At 48.0% G+C, this 17,822-nt stretch overlaps 1 protein-coding gene across 1 annotated transcript; it reads right to left on the bottom strand.

Annotated features, from left to right (window-relative positions):
• Positions 1-2,973: 2,973 nt before the first annotated feature.
• LOC110205588 (galectin-1-like) lies at positions 2,974-6,363 on the bottom strand. The gene is made up of 4 exons (XM_020982280.2): positions 6,213-6,363; positions 4,268-4,347; positions 3,692-3,863; positions 2,974-3,193 (listed from the first exon to the last, which is right to left on the bottom strand). Exons 1-4 carry the CDS (start codon positions 6,219-6,221, stop codon positions 3,047-3,049), a joined length of 408 nt encoding a protein of 135 aa, XP_020837939.1. The 5' UTR covers positions 6,222-6,363; the 3' UTR covers positions 2,974-3,046.
• Positions 6,364-17,822: the final 11,459 nt, after the last annotated feature.

Raw genomic sequence — 17,822 nt, 5'->3', positions numbered from 1 at the left:
TTCTTGTTCTTTGGCCTCAAACAGGACCAAAATGACCTCACTATGTTGAAATCAAGGTACAGTGTCTAACTGTGGCTGATCAGAGGAATACAAGCTCAGAACATTATACCACAGGTCGGGCACAAATAGTACACATCAACATTTGGAGCAGAGATGTCTCTAAATCTGAGCATGTCACGTTTCTTTTGAGCACCGCAATTCTGCTTCGTTTGTACCCCACATTGCCTTCTTTGGTGTGGGCACACCATGCTGGTTGGTCCTGTGCCAGTGTGTTGCATGTCTCATTGATTCCAAAGTTCTTTAGAGAGATCTTGAGAGAGTCCTTAAGCACTTCTTCTGACCTCTGTGTGAGCACTATCCCTGTGTGGTTTCTCTCTAAACTAGTCTTTTACACAAACCTATATTTGATATTGGAACAGAATGGCCAGAATGCCTGGCAATGCAGTCCCAGAAAGGACCTCAGGGTCCAGCACCTCCTCTTGTCAGGTGATTATCCGAATCTTCCATTTGCTTTAACTAATGGCTCCACATATGGATAGTGTTGTGCTAACTGGTGGAGAATCTGTGTTTTCTTGGTGTTAACTCAGGGCTGCTATTTGCCTGGGATACCAGCTGAATTCTCTCACAACAAGAGCTGTTTGTCTTAGAGGTCTAAGGGATTTTTTTGTGGTCCATAACTGTGAGCACATTCCCAGTACCAAAGGTGAGAGGAATCATCTCTGGAAAAGTGTTTGTACTTTTTTTTTGTTTGTTTCATCTATAGGGTGGGATCCCTGCCTGCTTCAGTAATCAATCCAGGGGTGGGTAGGCAGACAATTTTTAGAGCACCTTTTCTATCCTCTTCCTCACTATAGGAGGTGAGCAGTACTATTCTTATGAGATTGCTTCAGACAGCCTGGGGGCTGCCGAATTCCACTGCTGCAGTGAGAAGTGAGAAGACCCTATGGCTTGGGCCACTTTTGTGCAGGGTTGTCACTACAGCTCCCAGTGTATCTTTCTCCTGTCCAGTCCTTGTGGGCAAGATAGAGATCAAGATGACTGGAGATGGCCCTGGATGCAGAGGGAGACCTTGGCCTTTTTAAGCTAAGGTCTTTAACAGGTCTCAGTTTGACTGAGGCAAGGCACATTCAGTGATAAAGGATAGGTAAGAAAAGAGGCAGAGAATGATCTCTTTACCAAGTCAAAAAAAGAAAAATGAAAAAATCAGTCTGTGAGGGGAAGACCCTCAGGGTTTCTGGGCCAAACAGAAACAGCTGCTCCTTACATTCACTGAGAGTCAATCAGGGCCCAAGCAGTGACCAAGTAGGGTTTGGCCTGGGCCTATTGTTGGCCAATCAATGAAAGCCAGAGTAAAAAAATGAAGGGTAACTTCCTCAGAATCGAAGCTGCCTGACAGTGGAACTGATTGAGACCTCCATTGTTAATGATATTCAAGCAATGGCTTGTCATAGGAGTTACAGAGAATGTCTCTGCACTAGGTGAGGGGTGGATCTCCGCAGGCAGTAAAGGGCAGAGCTAGGATTTGAATCCAGATCTTCTCACTCCCAATAGGAAGAGCTCCCTTATCTCTAGTGTTTCTATATCACTTTCCTCATAGCAACCTTAATCTGGTAGGTGACTAGGAAAAGCCATTTTCCGCACTTGATGCATGAGGAAATGGAAACTCAGAAAGGCTGAGTGAGTGGTCTGTGGTCACACAGTTACAATGTGTGGGAGCTAGGATTCAGAACCAGCTTTATGATTCATGGTGTCTAGGGCGCTGGGCTTGGAGTCAGGAAGGTCTGGGTTCAAATCGCATTTCAGGCACTTACGAGCTGGGTGAATCACTTCCTTCCCTCTGTTTCCTCAGTGGTAAAATGAAGGGCATAGACTCTGGCCTGGAAGGCCCCTTCCAGCCCTAAATCTAGGGTCTAGTGCTTTTAAAGGGTCCAAGTATGCAAAGGGAATTGTGCTGAGAGTTGGGGATGGAAGACACATGAATGTATGGGACACTCAAAGAATTTATTATACTTCAGAAGAAGAGAGGAGGCTCACAGAAGGGACCCCAGAGGCAATCTGGTCCAACTTCCTCACATTACAGAGGAGGAAACTGAGGCAGGGGGAATGACTTGAGCCTAGTGGAGCACAGGAGTAGAAAGCTGAAGGGCCTTGGAGGCCAAGCTCTTCATTTTACCCCTGAGGAAACTGAGACCCAGGGACTTCTCCAAGGTCACTTAGGCAGTGAGGATCAGAGGTCAAATTCAAACCCAATACCTGTGACTCCAGAGCCAGTGAATGGATTTCCCCTCTCCTGCCATCTTGCCTCCTGATGTCTCTGAGCTTCCTTAGGCTGGTCCTCAAAGGGACACAGTGCTTCCCTGGTTTGTATTCAGCACCTTTCCAGCAGCTGGGCTTGCCCATGGTCTGTGTGCTGGGCCCCTCCCTTCACTAATATGCAGAGGTTCTCCTGCAGTTACTACTGTGGGAAATCCCTTCCCCATTGCTAATCAGGGATAGGTCAAGACTTGGAAATGCTCAGCACCTTTTTTTGTATTATGGCCTGGAGTCCTGACAATCTGGGGAAACACATGGGCCACTTCTCAGAATAATGTGGTGGTGGTTGTGGTGTTTCTTCATTTAATGAAAGTTTTATTTTTTATTAGTTTTTAATACTGTTTTTTTAAATTTTCTGGGTTCCAAATTCTCTCCCTCCCTCTAGCTCTTCCCCTATACACTTAACAGGCAGGTAATATGGTATCAAGTAGAATAAGGTCATAAATATATAAAAATGAAGAGTAAGACTAGGAAAACCAAGAGTTAGTGACAATAAAGAGGGCATTTTTTTCCCATCTAAAAATTACTCATGGATACCAGGTGGAGAACCTCTGTCCCAGAGAGTCACCAAAGGACCATGGGGGTGAAAGGTCTTGGCCTCCAAATGCAGCCCTTTCTCTCCCAGACCAGAATAACACAGAAAACGTCAGCTGCTATCATCATCAGCACTTTTATTAGTAAAAACAGAGACCCAAAGGTCAAAAAATGTCTGAAGCCGGTTTGATTGGAGGGCTTAATCGAAGTCTACTTTTCTAACATTGAAGTCACCTTGAAATGAGGCGAATTCTAGTTTTTCAAGCTGAAGGCGATTGGGGAAAGTGAACTCATAGCCATCATGCGTTGTCACTTTATAAGCAGTTTCTTCAAAGCTTATGCAAATCTGAAGGGGGGAGAGGACAGAAGGAGTTGAACCCACAACCCTGGGCTTGGAGACAGGAAGACCTGGGTTCAAATTCCACCTCAAGACACTTACTACAAAGACATTATGTGACCCTGGGCAAAGCCTCAAGCTGAGCCTCAGTTTCCCTTTCTGTAAAATAAGAGGGTCAGGCTAGATTGCTCCTGAGGTTCCTTGCAGCTCTAAGTCTAGCATCCTATTTTGTGTCCTGGGCTACCCCAGAGTCCTCTCTAATTCTATTGGGACCATGGTCCTTCACTACTCCCTCCCTTTCCCCATCCCCCAGTTCAGCTCTGAGGATGCTGGGCTTCTTGCCGTCGACGTTTGGAAACCTGCTGACCCCTCGCTCCTCTAGCTTTTCATCTTTTCCTCATCCGAACTTGCTTCCAAGACTTTTCCTTCAAATACAAGGGCCAGATGAGATCATCTCTTAGGTCCTTCCCTGCTCCCATGTTTCATGTTCTGAGTCTCTGCTCTTACCTCCACTGTGGTCCCCTTCACGTAGGGAAAGTTGCGCTCCCTTTGTTCTGTACCCCAACGGGCTTCGGACAGGTCATTGCAGATGATTGTATGCAAGTCACCATAATAGTTGAAGCGTGCATTGTAGTGAAAGCCAAGCTTTTGTTGGTCCTTGCCCAGGTTAATTTTAAACCTGGGAACCGAGAAGACATCTCCATCATTGGCATGGGTCTCAGAGCCTTGGAAACCCCCTCTGTGAGAGTGCCAGAGTGGAAGAACCCCAAAGGGCCTCTCTCCCAATCCTGACCTGAAACACCTTGGCTTCTCTTCTGAAATCCCCTCCTACTCCCACCCTGTTCAGCAAGTAACCATGGTACACATTTTACTGCCTCCAGAGGCAGGGAGCTCACTACCTATCCAAACCATCCATTCCAGGTACTGAGTAACTCCTGTTGCTGAGAGTCATGGCCCTGCTGTCTGGGGCTGAGACAAAATTAGCTCAATGCTTCTAATCAAGGTCGAGTGCAGCAGATTTGTAAAGGATTGAGTCCTCCCTCAGGGTGAAATTTTGTCTTATGCCTCCCATCTCTCACTTACACTGATGCATTAGGCAGTATATCTCCTTTTATTTTTATAAGCGCTCCATGGTGAAGGTCCAATTCTTGAATATACATATTCTGAAAAGCCCAAATACAGTAAGGTTAGGGCTGGCAGGGAGTGGAGGGGACCCAGAGCTTCTGGTTGGGGTTGAGGCAGGTTCCAGGTTCTGGGAAAGGTTTTGGGAAAGCATGTGCTCCTCCAGGTTAGCTGGCGCTGAAGAGGAAGTCAGTCCCAGCTCTGTGACCTTGGGGAAGCCAATTCATGTCTCTGGGCCTCAGTTTCCTTATCTCTTAAATGAGGAACTACCCTAGATGATTGATCCAGTCTACTCCTCACTTTACAGATCAGGAAACAGAGGCTCCAGGAAGTAAGAAGGGACCTGCCCAAGATCACAAGAGTGAGCAACAGCATCAGAAGTGGAATACATGCTTTTCTTGGTTCATAGGTCCATGTTCTCTCTGTCACACTGGATCCCACAACACCATTTTTGTCTAGCATCATATGTATACTGGCCCTTGGGCAAGGATGAAGGGGGAAGGTAGGAACCTGGTGGTATTCCAAGGGTAAGAGACAGCCTATAGTTCAATGAGGGAACTCCCTGGTAGCTAGGCAAGCCTTCCCTTGCCTTCCCCATACACCCTAGTCATTATCCTGCCCTCTTCCTCATTCTCTGACAGGTGCCCTCATCTCACTAAGCAGGGAAGGAATTCCTCCCCAGCAAAGTTTTCAGGAAGAACTTCCCCCATTCCCCAGAACCAAGTCCTGCTCCCAATCCAGGGCAGGACCCAGCCATGCCCAGGAGAAGGGGAGTTGGCAAGGGAGGGGGAGGTTCAGAAGGAATGGGGAATCGAGGGTGAACTTGGCAGCAACAGTAAGATCAAGGAACTCAGCTTCTGGGGTCCCCCAACTCTTTAGAAGAAGAGTAAGGCAACAGGGCAGCAGAGATGTGGGGTCCCTCCTTGTTCTAAATCAAAAGAGAAGTCTTGGGGGGATTGAAGGGACAGACTTATCTTGTGGGTTACCTAGAGAAGAAGCAAGAAGTGTATTTGTGAGGTTAATTCGGTCTTGTCTTTAAAGGGGACAGGACTAGAGTTTGGAAGGACCTTAGGAATCACTTGCCTCCTATCCCACCCTGTTGGCCATCTCCAGCCTCCTCAGCCTGCACTCTCTGCATACAATCAGGCTGGGATGGAGTTAACTGTATGAGACAGTCACTCATTCCAGAAAGTCTGATCCTCTGGAAGACGATTCCTCTCTGCCACCTCTTCCCTTTCCCTTCCTTCTCTCCTCAAGGAGGGGGATTCTCCACATCCTACCCTCATCCTCATGCACATGTACCCCCTAACAGCCAAGCAACACCCTCCTTCAGGACTGGGGAACCTGTGGCCTGGAAACCACATGTGGCCTTCTAGGTCCTTGGGTGCAGTCTTTTGACTGAGTCCAGGTTTTACAGAACAAATCCTTTTATTAAGGCAGTTTGTTCTGTGAAGTTTGGATTCAGTCAAAGGGCTGAGGACCTAATCGGCCACACGTGGCCTGGAGGCTGCAGGTTCCCCACCCCTGCCCTACTCTAACCCATGCCAAGTCCCACTTTCCCTTACTCTCCACTCTCCAGGATCTCTCTGAACTTACCAGGTTGTGAAAGACCTTGCACCGGCAGCCAGGGATAGCGGACAGCTTCAAGGTGAGGGGGCATGGGGGGGGCATGGGAGGGGCAGCCGTCCCCAGGGCTGGGAAGATCGGGTTGGGGGGATGGAGAAGAGAAAGGTACCCCAGTCCATACGCAGAGGAAGGGTAGAACGTTCCCACCCGCTCGGGAACACAGCCTCCAGGAATCTTCAGGATCCTTTCTAAGCACCAACCCCAGAGGATCCCCCACCCTCGGACCCTTAGCCTATAACCTGTGCAAGAACCCCCGCAGCCTATACCCTGGCGCACTCACTTGGGGCATAATGGAGGGTGAGAAATGTTCCTGCGATTCTCCTGGCTGCGCTGGGTCCCGAAAGATAACGTCCAACTCCAGCGCAGAGATGGTGAATCAGGAACGCGTCTGAGCCTTCAAATAGAAGGTCGGGCTCTGGGCTTCTGTGGAGTCCAGAGCAGCACCCCACCCCAGCCACGCCCTCTCGAACTTTTCCTCCAGGCGGAGCACAAAAGGGGAGGGGCGGCATATCAGGGGCGGGGCCTGGGGAATTTTTGAAGCCTTTCTTGGAAGGTCAGGCCAATCATGGTGGTGACATTCCTGTTGTCAAGTCCCCTCCACATCAAGCTCCACCCTTTTCTAGCCTTTTCCCCACATCCAAACGCCAAAAACTGCCCTGTATGGGATGAGGTTGGAGCGCGCGCTAGAGAGATCGGGGAGCCAATGGAAAGCTAGTTTCAGAACGAACGAGAATCTGCTATTGGCAGGAATGGGGTGAGGGCATACTGTGGAGGGAAGGCCATGCTCTGGTCTGGGTCAGAGTCACCCTTTTGGCCTCCAAAGAGTCCATCTGAAGGGGGAAATCCTAATCCGAGGATAGCAAACCCTGGGGGAAACTTAAGAAAGCTACTGGTTTCTTGACAAATGTAGAAATTCTGACCACAAGCAAAGGCCCCAGGATAGGGGCCCCAGGAAGCCTGTGACACACCCTCCCCTGGGACACCCACAGATCCCTCCACTGACACCTTGAGGCCAATGAAACCAAGGTGCAAAGTCAGAGGGTACAGCCCCTGTGATTCCATTAAACCAAAGGGGGATGGTTGATGGAGAGAGGATGAGGGGTCATGAGCATCCAGAGGGAAAAGAAGGGATCATCTTTTGCCATCTTGCCTACTCTTTCACCCCTGACTCTTGATCCTTTGAGGAGGGGGACTTGAAGCTCTAAGTCATAAACATTCTCTGACCCTCAGTTTGCTCATCTGTAAATTGGGATCATAATAGAATTAAAAGTAGGGCATCATAGTCCGTAGAAATGCACTCCCTTAAAGTCAAGAAGACCTAGGTTCAAATCTCTCCTTCCAAGTCACCCAATTTCTCAGTTCTTGAAGTCACTAAGATAGATGTTTTTAACCTGGAGTGCACAGATCACACTGGAATCCACAGATAGATTGCAAGGGATTTCTGAACTTGGAGAGGGGGAAAAAATGAATGTTTATTTTCCCTGAAAATACATTCCCTGAAATGTATTATTGTCTTCTACTATTAAAAAAAATCATTTTTTTTCTCAGAAGGGTTTCACCAGACTGCCCAGAGGGTTAGTAGAAGAAACTGGTGAATGCATTCTGCCCAAAGTCTCAAAGTTTCAAGGAAGGTACTGACTTATATTTGGGGGACCCTTTGTTTACCTGGGAGTTCCCTATGCACACCATATCAAGACAGAATGAGTCCTTGTCCCTGTTCTCTAACTGAGTCATCAAATCTCCACTTGGAAGAGACCTCAGACAACTATTGAAATAAAATCTTCCTCTGAAATATTCCCTCTAAATGGTCACTAGGTTTCCTTTGAACACCTACAACAATGGGAACTCATTCCATATGGCATCAACTGGTTCCACTTCTAGACAGCTCCTATGGTTGGATTGAATGGACAGCTCCTTCTGTACCTTCCCCAATTCCTTCTGGTTCTGCCTCTGGGGCTGAGCAGGATCAGGCTAAATCCTCTCCTGTAGGGTAGCGCCTCTGTACTTGAAGACAAGGCTCAGGTACCCAAGCCAAACTCCCCTAACTATTCCTTCTCCCATCATCTATCTCAAGTGTAAGAGAAGCACTCCATAAACCTTGGAGAGGTTGGAATAACAAAAGACATGATCCCCAGGCAGAGGGAGCTCCCAGCAGTGAGCAGGGCAGAACAGACACAGCTCCCCTCCTGCCAAGCCCCACCACCAACTCCAAGTGCTTCACATCCTAAGCCTGATTCCAGTTCCTTCATCTCCACAGTCCTGGCACCACCTCACTCCCCCACTCCCTGCACTGCCAGCTGTGTGACCTGTGGTCAAGTCATATCTCCACTCTGAATCTCACTTTCCTCCTCCATAAAAAGAGATAACCATCCTTGCACCACATCCCTTCCTAGATGTTATGGATGAAAGATGAAATGACTGAGGAGACAAAGGCTCTGTCTTCCAAGCTTATCTATGTCTTAAGCAATGCCTGGCAATTGCCAATAAACCTGGCATCTTCCTCACCTTAGGGCAGCCCCCAAATACAGGGGGAGAGTGATATTTGTACATAGAAGATAATCAAAATAAGCCAATTACTTAAAGGGAAACAATACAATATTAGCTAATCTGATTTCTAATTGGGGGAATGATTAAGAACTTTCCAAATTGAGAGAGAAAGAGTCAACAGGTACAATTTCCTGAATTCAGACAAAGGAATGTCCCATTCCCCCCAAGTGTTTTCATACAATCAAAGGAATATGGAAACAGTAACTGACTGACCAGTATAGGGCCAATTTTCAGATAAGACATACAGGTTGTTTCTGATGTAGAATTGTGGGAAAACTACTTGCATCAATGTTTGGACCTGGCCAGGTTTCTGGTCAGCATAACAGTTCCTCAGTTCAGGAACTCTAAGTAGCAGGGAGAGGTGGTCCCCATCCCAGCCATGCAGGGCTAGTTTCAAACAATACAGTAAGGCTTTGTCCCAAAGTTTTTCCCGAAGAAAAAATTTGTACTAGACCCATAATTGAGAAGAAATTGAACTGGGCTAGGTCCAGAACTGAATCTAGGGATGGAGTCAGTGAAGTTCACTCAACTCCTACAATTAATCACTTGCTGTTCTACTCCCCTTAATCCCCACAATTCTCCCTTTTAATTAATGGTGGAGTGGAAAACCCATTCCTCCCCTAGAGTATTTATCTGTAAATTAAGCCCATCAGGGTTTTCATAAATTATGATCAGAACTATCTAAGTCAGGTTACAAACCAAACTCTTTAGAGGCCATACAATGAATTAATTTTGAGAAGAGAGATTTACATGTCAACGAGGTAACCAAGAAAACTTCAACATAAATATAAACTGCATGAAACAAGGTCCAAGGAAAACAATAATGATCATCAAGATTAATTAAGCTCAAGTCTCCTTGCACCCTAGTAACCCACTCCCAATGTCCATTTAATCAGCAGATTTTGAAGCCCAGATGCCTCCTGTAGCCCTCTGGTGCCAGCAAACATCTTCTCTTGGGCATTCTGGAAGAGATCTGATTCTCAAGACAGCTCTGGAGGAGCTCTGTTTCTCTGGTTCCAAATCGCTTGCAGAAGCTGCCTAGACAATTCTGCTAAAATCTGAAAATAACAAAACTTCATATAATTTAGTACAGTGTCTTAAATTTGGTTCTCCAATCCTGAAACTTCAGGCTATTTCAGTTTTTATATGCCACTTGCTGTTTCTTTCTTTAACTACATCCTGTTTCTGATATAAGGATGTTAAAAAAAATTCATGAGTGTCTGACTGGTAAAATGAATCCTGTATTTTAAAACTGTCAAGCAGATACTGTTAAAATGGGAAATGAGAGTGTTGTTTGGAGCGATGTACTTTGAAACCTTTATTGCTTTCTGAAAATAGGAGTTGTTCATATGGAGTATTTGTGCCTGATGTGGGTTGGAGCCTTCCCAGCTTGTATTGGTCTGTTCAGCCAGAGGTGGACACACTGTACCTTGACCTCAATATAGTGATGTCATTTTGGTCCTCTTGGAGAAAGAAGGAGCACAGTCAATTAGGAGAGGAAGTACCTTTGGGAATCCAGAGCCTTGAATCTGAGACTTCTGTCCCCCTTCCTATGTCATGATCCTCATTCTACAGAAAAGCAACCTGAGGTTCAGTGTGGGCAGATAACCCCCTCCTCCCCCCGGTCACATAGCTGATAGGACAGTGCCAGGATTATCACCCAGGTCTCTTCTACCTTCTCCTTCCTCACAGGGTGAGTCACAGAAGCCACAATGGGTCTGGCAGGTCACCCACCCTCTGGTTGGTGCCCCTTCCCAGTCTGGGCTCTCTGACTGGCCCTATTCACCCTTGCCTTCCATAGAAATGACTATATGTTGTGTCCAAAGAAGGCATTGAGCGATCCCTTTTGTTTGAGGGAGGAATGATGAGAAGGAGATCTAGACCCCAAAAAGGAAAAACCCTGGACTTTCCCACCTGGCCAAATCTCTGCTCTTGGCCTGAGGCTATCATCCAGTCAACTGTCCTTTCTTTGTGGCTACACCCAATCTCCCAATTTTGTTACCCTTAACCTAACCTAGCCCTCCATTGTTTTACCACCCTAAATTCCCCCCCCACCCCAGGCCACTTCCCACCCTTAATCCTAACTAGGCTCTTTTCTCCCTTGGCAACCCTTGGAGTTCTATTCCCTCATAGACTGCTTGGCCACTCCTAGATACTTTCCATAGTCTTTCTGTATATATAAGGTCCATCTTGTCTCCATTAAGATGCTGAGATTCTTAAAATCCATCCATGGCTTACATTCTTAAAATCTAGCCACATAATCAGATTCTTATAATCTAGCCAATAGCTTACTAATGTTCAGACTCCTTAAGAGTCTGCCCGATATGATGGATGTTCTAATAAACCTTGTCCTTGGCTGAAAAAAAAGAGAGAAGGCATTAAGTGACCTGTCCTGAGTCTGCCCAGCCTGTGTGGGGCTGGAGCCCCTCTAAAGCTTTCTCTATCTTCAGGATTGTTGATGCCTGAGATCTTGTGTGCCTGCCCACAGCCCCACCTTCCTTCAGGTTCTAATTAGCTCCCTCTTCCTTTCTCATACCTCTTCCTCTCCAGGGTTTTCCAGGATTTTGAAGGGATAGATCTGGGCTAGACACTGGCAGCAGAGTATGGGCAGGACAGCTCTCAGGAAAGCCTCCATCCCAAGGTACTTGACCCTATGGACAGATATACAGCAATTAAAAGTGATTTATTTATTCATTTCCAAGTTCCCAGGCAGGGAAATGGGGGTTTTGAGTACATTTAAGAGAGGTCATGTGACTCCTCTTGGAGCACCCTAATACCTTCAAAACAAAGCAGTAAATAAACCGGTCCTTGGGCAGGGGGACAAGCACATCAACAGTCCCAGGGAAAGACATAGAGGGTCCCAGCATGGGCATCACAGCCCTTGGGGACAGGGTTCTCATTCCTCTTAAAATCTGTGCAGGAGCCACATGGCCCCTCCACTACTCAGGGGCACCCCTCCCATTGGTCCACTAACACCTGGAAGTTTAATGGATTCCAGCCTTCTGACTGGTGGCTCAGGACACATAACAATGTCTCCCACACTTGATGCTCCAGAATTTTGAAATTTGAACCCAGCTGATTGGCTCAGTTGGATACAGGGTCCCTAGCTCAACCCACTGGAGGGTGTGTGTATATGGGAGAAGAGAAACTGCTGAACCAGTCAGAGCAAGGATTTGGGAATTAATGGCACAGAGTGTTCTAAGGAAGATCCCCTTAGGATCAGAGATTTAGAGGTGATAGGGAATTTAGGAGTAAATTAATACAACATTCTCACTTTTACAGAAAAGGAAACCGAGGCATACCTTCTTCCCAGAGTCATAGCTCCTGGGTATAGAAGAGAAAGAATGGGGAGAAAGAAGTTAAGGAAGCATCAAACTTCAGAGCTGAGAGAAGGGGGAAATAGGGGCTGATCTGAAGGGGGAGGGGAGGGGATGCTGTCATTAGGGAAATGGCACCCAGCAGAGGAAAGCAGGAGGTAATGGGGGATTGGACACCTAGACCAAGCTGAAGGGAGGAGAGGTAACTAGGTCCCTTTGGGAGCTGGGTGGCAGGTCCTGACCTACTGATCCCAGAAGATGGGGTGTGTGTGTGTTGTGTGTGTGTGTGTGTGTGTGTGTGTGTGTGTACCGTGGAGGGGTTAGGGGGAGGGAAACATCCAAACTGGATCAGGATATGGGCATTGGGGAAGGGGTCCTCTCCTGAGTACAGTGTAAAAGAGATGAGGGGAGAAGAGATCAGAAGAAGATGACAGCCCATCCTCTTGGCTGCCCTGCCTCTGGTCAGGTTGCCTCAGTCTCCAGCCCGGCCATCAAGTCTCCCATGCTGTTCACTTAGTAGTGGGGCACCTCCAGTCCCTCTCTGTCTCTCTCCCACTGCTGGACCCTGCTCAGGGAGAGTGAGTCAATGTGTACTCAGTGAACTTCATCACCTAAGGCCATCATCCGACCCCAGAAACCAGGCTCAGAGAGGTACTAAGGCCTGCCCTCAGCCACACAGCCAATTCCCAGCACAGGCTGCCCTGGAACCTGGCTTTCATCTTTGCATCTCCAGGCACCCAGAGGCTCTTTTCACTCAGGACTGGGGGCTGCATCTCCTTCCTCCCTCTGACACTGGGCCTGGCCTAGAGGGAGTGACCCCCAAATATTTGTGGACTGATCACCCCCCTTCTGCTCTGGGGAGCGTGGATGTGGTGCTGAAACAGAACCATTTATGCGTATAAGATGTTCGAGAGTTGGTCTCTTGCTTTCTTCCTTGACTGGTTGGAAGAAATACTGGAATTTATTATACTTCAGAGGAGGACAGGAGAGATCAAAGGCTCACAAAAGGGACAGCAGAGGCCTTGTGGTCCAACTTCCTCATGTTACAGAGAAGGAAACTGAGGCAGGGAGAATGACTTGAGCCTATAGGAGCATAGGTGTGGAGAGCTGGAAGGACCTTGGAGGCCAAGCTCTTCATTTTACTCCTGAGGAAACAAGCCCAGGGACTTCTCCAAGATCACTTAGACAGTGAGGGTCAGAGGTCAGATTCACACCCAATACCTGTGACTCCAGAGCCAGTGAATGTCTTTCCCCTCTCCTGCCATCCTGCCTCCAGATCCCTCTGAGCTTCCTTAGGCTGCCCCTCAAAGGGACACAGTGCTACCTTTTTTTGTATTCCTCACCTTTCCAGCAGCTGGGCTTGCCCACAGTCTGTGCTCTGGGCCCCTGTCTTCACTAATATTCAGAGGATCCCCTGCAGTTACTGCTGTGGGAAATCCCTTCCTCACTGCTAGTCAGGGATTGTCTTGGCTTCTAAGTGCTTGTCATTTGATTTGCTTTATGGCCCAGGCTCCTGACAGTCTGGGAAAGCCCTTCTCAGATTAATGTGGTGATTGTGGTGCTTTTTTTCATGTTGTGAAGTTACATTATTCTATTTTTAACATTCACTTTTTCAAATTTTGAGTTCCAAACTCTCTTCCTTCCTCTACCTGTTGAAAGGGCAAGCAATGTGAGATGAATTAGAATAATGTCTTTAAATATATAAAACACAGAGCCATACTAGGAACACCACAAGTCAATGACAATAAAAGTAGCATTTTTTCCCATCTGAAAATTACCCACAGACCTCAGGTGGAGAACCCTTGTTCTAGAGAGGCAGCAAAGGAAAACTAAGGTGGAGGGACTTGTCCAGGGTCACCTAGCCACTCTTCCCAACTCCAAACCCAGCCCTCTCTGACCCAGACCAGAATCACACAGACAAGGTCAGCTGTTCTTATCAGCAGCATGTTTATTAGTCGTAAGACAGAGGCAAGCATCCACAATGCTCTGAAGCTGGCTTGATTGCAGGGCTCACTCGAAGGCAAAGGTTCTGATTACAAAATCACCAAAAACTCCCACGTAGTCAATGTTTGTTGCCTCCGTGCGATTGGGAAAATTCAAGTAATGACCGTCAGGCAGCCTCACCAGAAAGAAATTCCCTTCAAATTCTATGCAAATCTGAATGGGGAGAGGGCAGAAGAAACTGAACAGAGAACCCTGGGCTTAGAGACAGGAAGGCTACCTCAACACACTAAAAGAGACCCTGTGTGATGTCAAGCAAATCGCTTCTCCATTCTGAGCCTCAGTATCCTGCTTTCTAAAAGGAGGGAGTCAGACCAGATGGTTCTCTCCAGTTCTAAATCTAAGGTCCTCTTACATGTCATAAGACACTTCAGAATCTTCTGTTATCCTGTTGAGTCAACAGCCCAGCCCAGCTCCCTCCCACTCCAGCTGTGGAGATGCTGGGCTTCTTGCCCCTGCCCTTTGGAAACCCACTGACCCCTTTCTCCTGTAGCTTTTCATCTTTTCCCCATCAGAGTTTGTTTCCAGGGCTCTTCTGTCAAATGCAAGGTGGGGGGATGAGACCATCTGTTGGATCCTCCCCAGCTCTGACATGCCTTGCTCTGATTCTGGGGTCTTACCTCCACAGTGGTCCCCTTCTGAAAGGGGAAGTGGGTCTCCCTTACTTCCTGTCCAAATTTGCCATCAACCATGGTGTTGAAGACAATGTGGTTCTGATCATAACCAGTCGAAGCGTGGGTTGAAATGCAGTGCAAGGTTGTTGCTATCCTTGCCCATGTCTATTGTAAAGCTGGGAATTGAGAACACATCTCCATCATTGCCATGGGACCGAGAGTCTTGGAAACCCACCACTTAGAGAATCCCTGGGCTACAATACCCCCCAAGGCACTGTCACCCAGCACTGACCTGAAGCACCAATCCTTTTTTTCTGCATTACCCTTCCTACCCCAACCCAGTCACACAAGTGACCATTGTACACATTTTACAACTTCCAGAAACAGGGAGCTCACTACCTATCCAAACTGTCCATTCCAGGTACTGAGTAGCTCCCATTAGGAAGTTTTCTTTGACACTGAGTCATGGCTCTGCCATCTGGGGTTGAGGCAAAACCAGCTGGGTGCTTCTAATCATGGGTTAAGCACAAGAAGGTTTGTAAAGGATCCAGCTCTCACCCATGGTTTTCTGTCATCCATCCCATGTCTCACTTACTGCCTGGCATCAGGTAATATGTCTCCCGCTATTCTTATGAATGCTCCTTGTGTCAGGTTCATGTCATAGGCTGCTATTGGCTGAAGAGAGCAAGCACAGCAAGGTTAGGGCTGGCTGGCAGCTGAGGGGACCCATAGCTTCTGGTTGGGCAGGGCCACCCTCCGGGAAGGATCTAGGAAAGCAGGCTCTCCTCCAGTCATTAGTGCTGAAGTGGGAGTCAGTCCCAGGTCTGTGACCTTGGGGAAGCCTCTTCATGTCTCTGGACCTCAGTTTCCCCATCTGTTAAATGAGGGACTAGCCTAGGTGATTGATTCAGTCCATTCCTCATTTTGTAGATCAGGAAATGGAGGCTGCAAGAAGGAAGAAGGGAGCTGTCCCCGGTCACACAAGAGAGCACAGAGATCGAACTGGAATCCAAGCTTTCTGGGTCCCAAGACCAAGTTCTCTCTGTCCCACTGGATACCTCATCACCATCTTTGGCTGACATCACATGTACCCTGGCTCATGGGCAAGGATGAAGGAGGAAGGGAGGACAGTGGTGCTACTCCAAGGGTAGGAGATAGACTACAGCTCAACTGGAAACTCTCTGGCAGCTTAGGTCAACCTTACCTTGCCTCCCCAATGCCTTCAGTCATTGTTCTGCCCTCTTCTTCACTCTCCCAAAGCTGCCTTCATCTCATTTAGCAGACAAATAAAAAAGTCTCCCCAGGAAAGTTTTCAGGAAGAGCTTCCTTCTTCTGCAGAGCCAAGTCCTGGTCCCAGTCTAGGGCAGCAGCCAGCTGTGCCCAGGAGAAGGGGAGTTGGCAAGGGAGGGGAAAGTTCAGAAATAATTCAGAATGAAGGATGACCTTGACTGAAACACTAGGTAAAGGAACTTAGTTTCTCCTGCCCAGGGGTAAAAGGGTAAAGGAATCAGGGCAGCAGAGGTGTGTGGTCCTTTCCTGTTCCAAATCCATGGAGAAGTCCTTGAGGAGCAGGGGGAGGGAAATCTTATGAGCTGGCTTCCTAGAGAAGAGGGAAGTAGTGTATTTGTGAGATCAATTGGATATTATTTTTAAAGGCGTGGGGGGGGGGCTAGAATTAGGAAGGACCTAAGGAATCAATTGCCTCCCTGCCCCACCCTTTCCTCTGCCTCTAGCCTTCTTCATTTCCAACAGAGCCTCCTCAGCCTGGACTCTTTCTGTACCACGAGGCTCAGTTGTAGATAATTCTGTAAGACAGTCATTTATTCCAGAAAGTCTGATCCTCTGGCAGAAGATTCATCTCTGCCTCAATTCCCCTTTCCCTCCCTGGCCCCTTTCACTTTCCTGTCCATGCAAGGAAGGGGGTTGCCAGACCTTCTACCCCAACCAGGAAGGAGACTTCTCTTCAGAGGCACGGGACACCCTAACCTTAATCCGTGGGAAGTCCCAATTCCTCCTTGCTAGCCTCTCCCCAGGATTTCTCTGAACTTACCAACTTGTCAAAGATGATTTGCAAGGGGGATGGGGCATGGAAGGGCTTGCCCTTGCAAGAGCTGGCAGAGGTCTGGGTTGGGGGTTAGGAAAAGAGAAGAGAAAGGAGCCCCGGCCCATGGCGGGAAGAGGAGTGATGCGACGTGATTAGAACATTCCCCCCTCCGCAACACACTCTTCTCGACGGTCCCCGATTCTTTCCAAGCCTCAAGCCCAGAGGATCCTTCACTTCGAGACCCTAAGCCTATACCCAGGACACGGAGCCCCTGGCACACTCACTTTGGCCATGACTGAGGTTGAGAAATACTCCTTCGATACTGGTTTTGCTGGGTTTCCGAAGGATGAAGTCCACCTCACACTCTGAGATGGTACCTCAGGGAGGTGGCAGACCCTTCAAATAGACCGTCAGTTTTCGGGCTTCCTCGAAGTCTTTTCCTCCACAAGCCTCCACCCGTCCCCTTTGGTACTTTCTCCCAATTCGGGGCAGAAAAGGGGAGGAAACGTATTTCAGGGTGAGGCCAACAGAGTTTTTAAAGTCTGTCTAGGAGGGGCAGCCAATCCAGGAGGAGACAAGCCTTTGGCCACACACCTCCACCTCTAGCTCAGTCCTGTTCTAGTATTTTCCTCCACATCCAATCCCCAAAAATGTCCCTTGGGAGATGGGGTTGGGCCGAATGGTATAGAGATTGGTGGGGTCCATGGAAAACTCATTTCAGAATGAATGCTATTGGCAAGAAGGGCCTGGGGGATACTGTGGAGGGAAGACCATGCTCTGGTCTGGGTGGTTCAGCAATCTTACGAGCTGATTTCCTGGAGAAGAGAAGTGTATTCATGAGATAAATTTTGTTATTTTTTAAATGGAACAGGACTGAAATTTGGAAGGTCCCGAGGAATCACTTATCCTTTTCCCCACCCCATCGGCCATCTTCAGCCTTCTCCTTTTTCACTGGAGCCTTCTCCACCTCCACTGTTTCTGTGCTATTAGGCTGGGTTGGAATTAACTTGCTAAGAGTTCATTCTAGAAAGTCTGATCCACTGGCAGAAGATTCGTCTCTGCCCACCTCGTGCTTTTGACATCCTTCTCAACTCAAGGAAGATGATTCCCCCATATCCTATCCCTCACCACCGCCATGTAGATGTAACTCCAAACAACCGTGGGAGACTCTAACTCGTGCCAAGTCCCACTGTTCCTTGCTCTCCTGTTCCCAGGATCTCTCTGACCTTACTAGCTTGTCAAAGACCTTGCACCAGCAGCCAGGGACAGCGAAGACTTTCAAGGTGGGCAGGAGAGGGCGGAGGGCAGGGGCAGCCTATGCCAGGACTGGGAAGATCAGGGTTGGGGGATGGAGAAGAGAAAGATAT

Source organism: Phascolarctos cinereus, unplaced genomic scaffold (genome assembly GCF_003287225.1).
Source record: "Phascolarctos cinereus isolate Bilbo 61053 unplaced genomic scaffold, phaCin_HiC Scaffold_1;HRSCAF=81, whole genome shotgun sequence".
In the NCBI taxonomy this organism is placed as follows: domain Eukaryota; kingdom Metazoa; phylum Chordata; class Mammalia; order Diprotodontia; family Phascolarctidae; genus Phascolarctos; species Phascolarctos cinereus.
This window is presented reverse-complemented; position numbering and strand designations above follow the sequence as displayed.

Excerpts from the sequence above, each read along its gene's own strand:
- LOC110205588 (XM_020982280.2), bottom strand. Across the intron at positions 3,864-4,267 it reads ATACTGCCTAATGCATCAGT|GTTTAAAATTAACCTGGGCA; the intron begins GTAAGTGAGAGA and ends CTCGGTTCCCAG. Across the intron at positions 3,194-3,691 it reads TGAAGGGGACCACAGTGGAG|ATTTGCATAAGCTTTGAAGA; the intron begins GTAAGAGCAGAG and ends TCCCCCCTTCAG.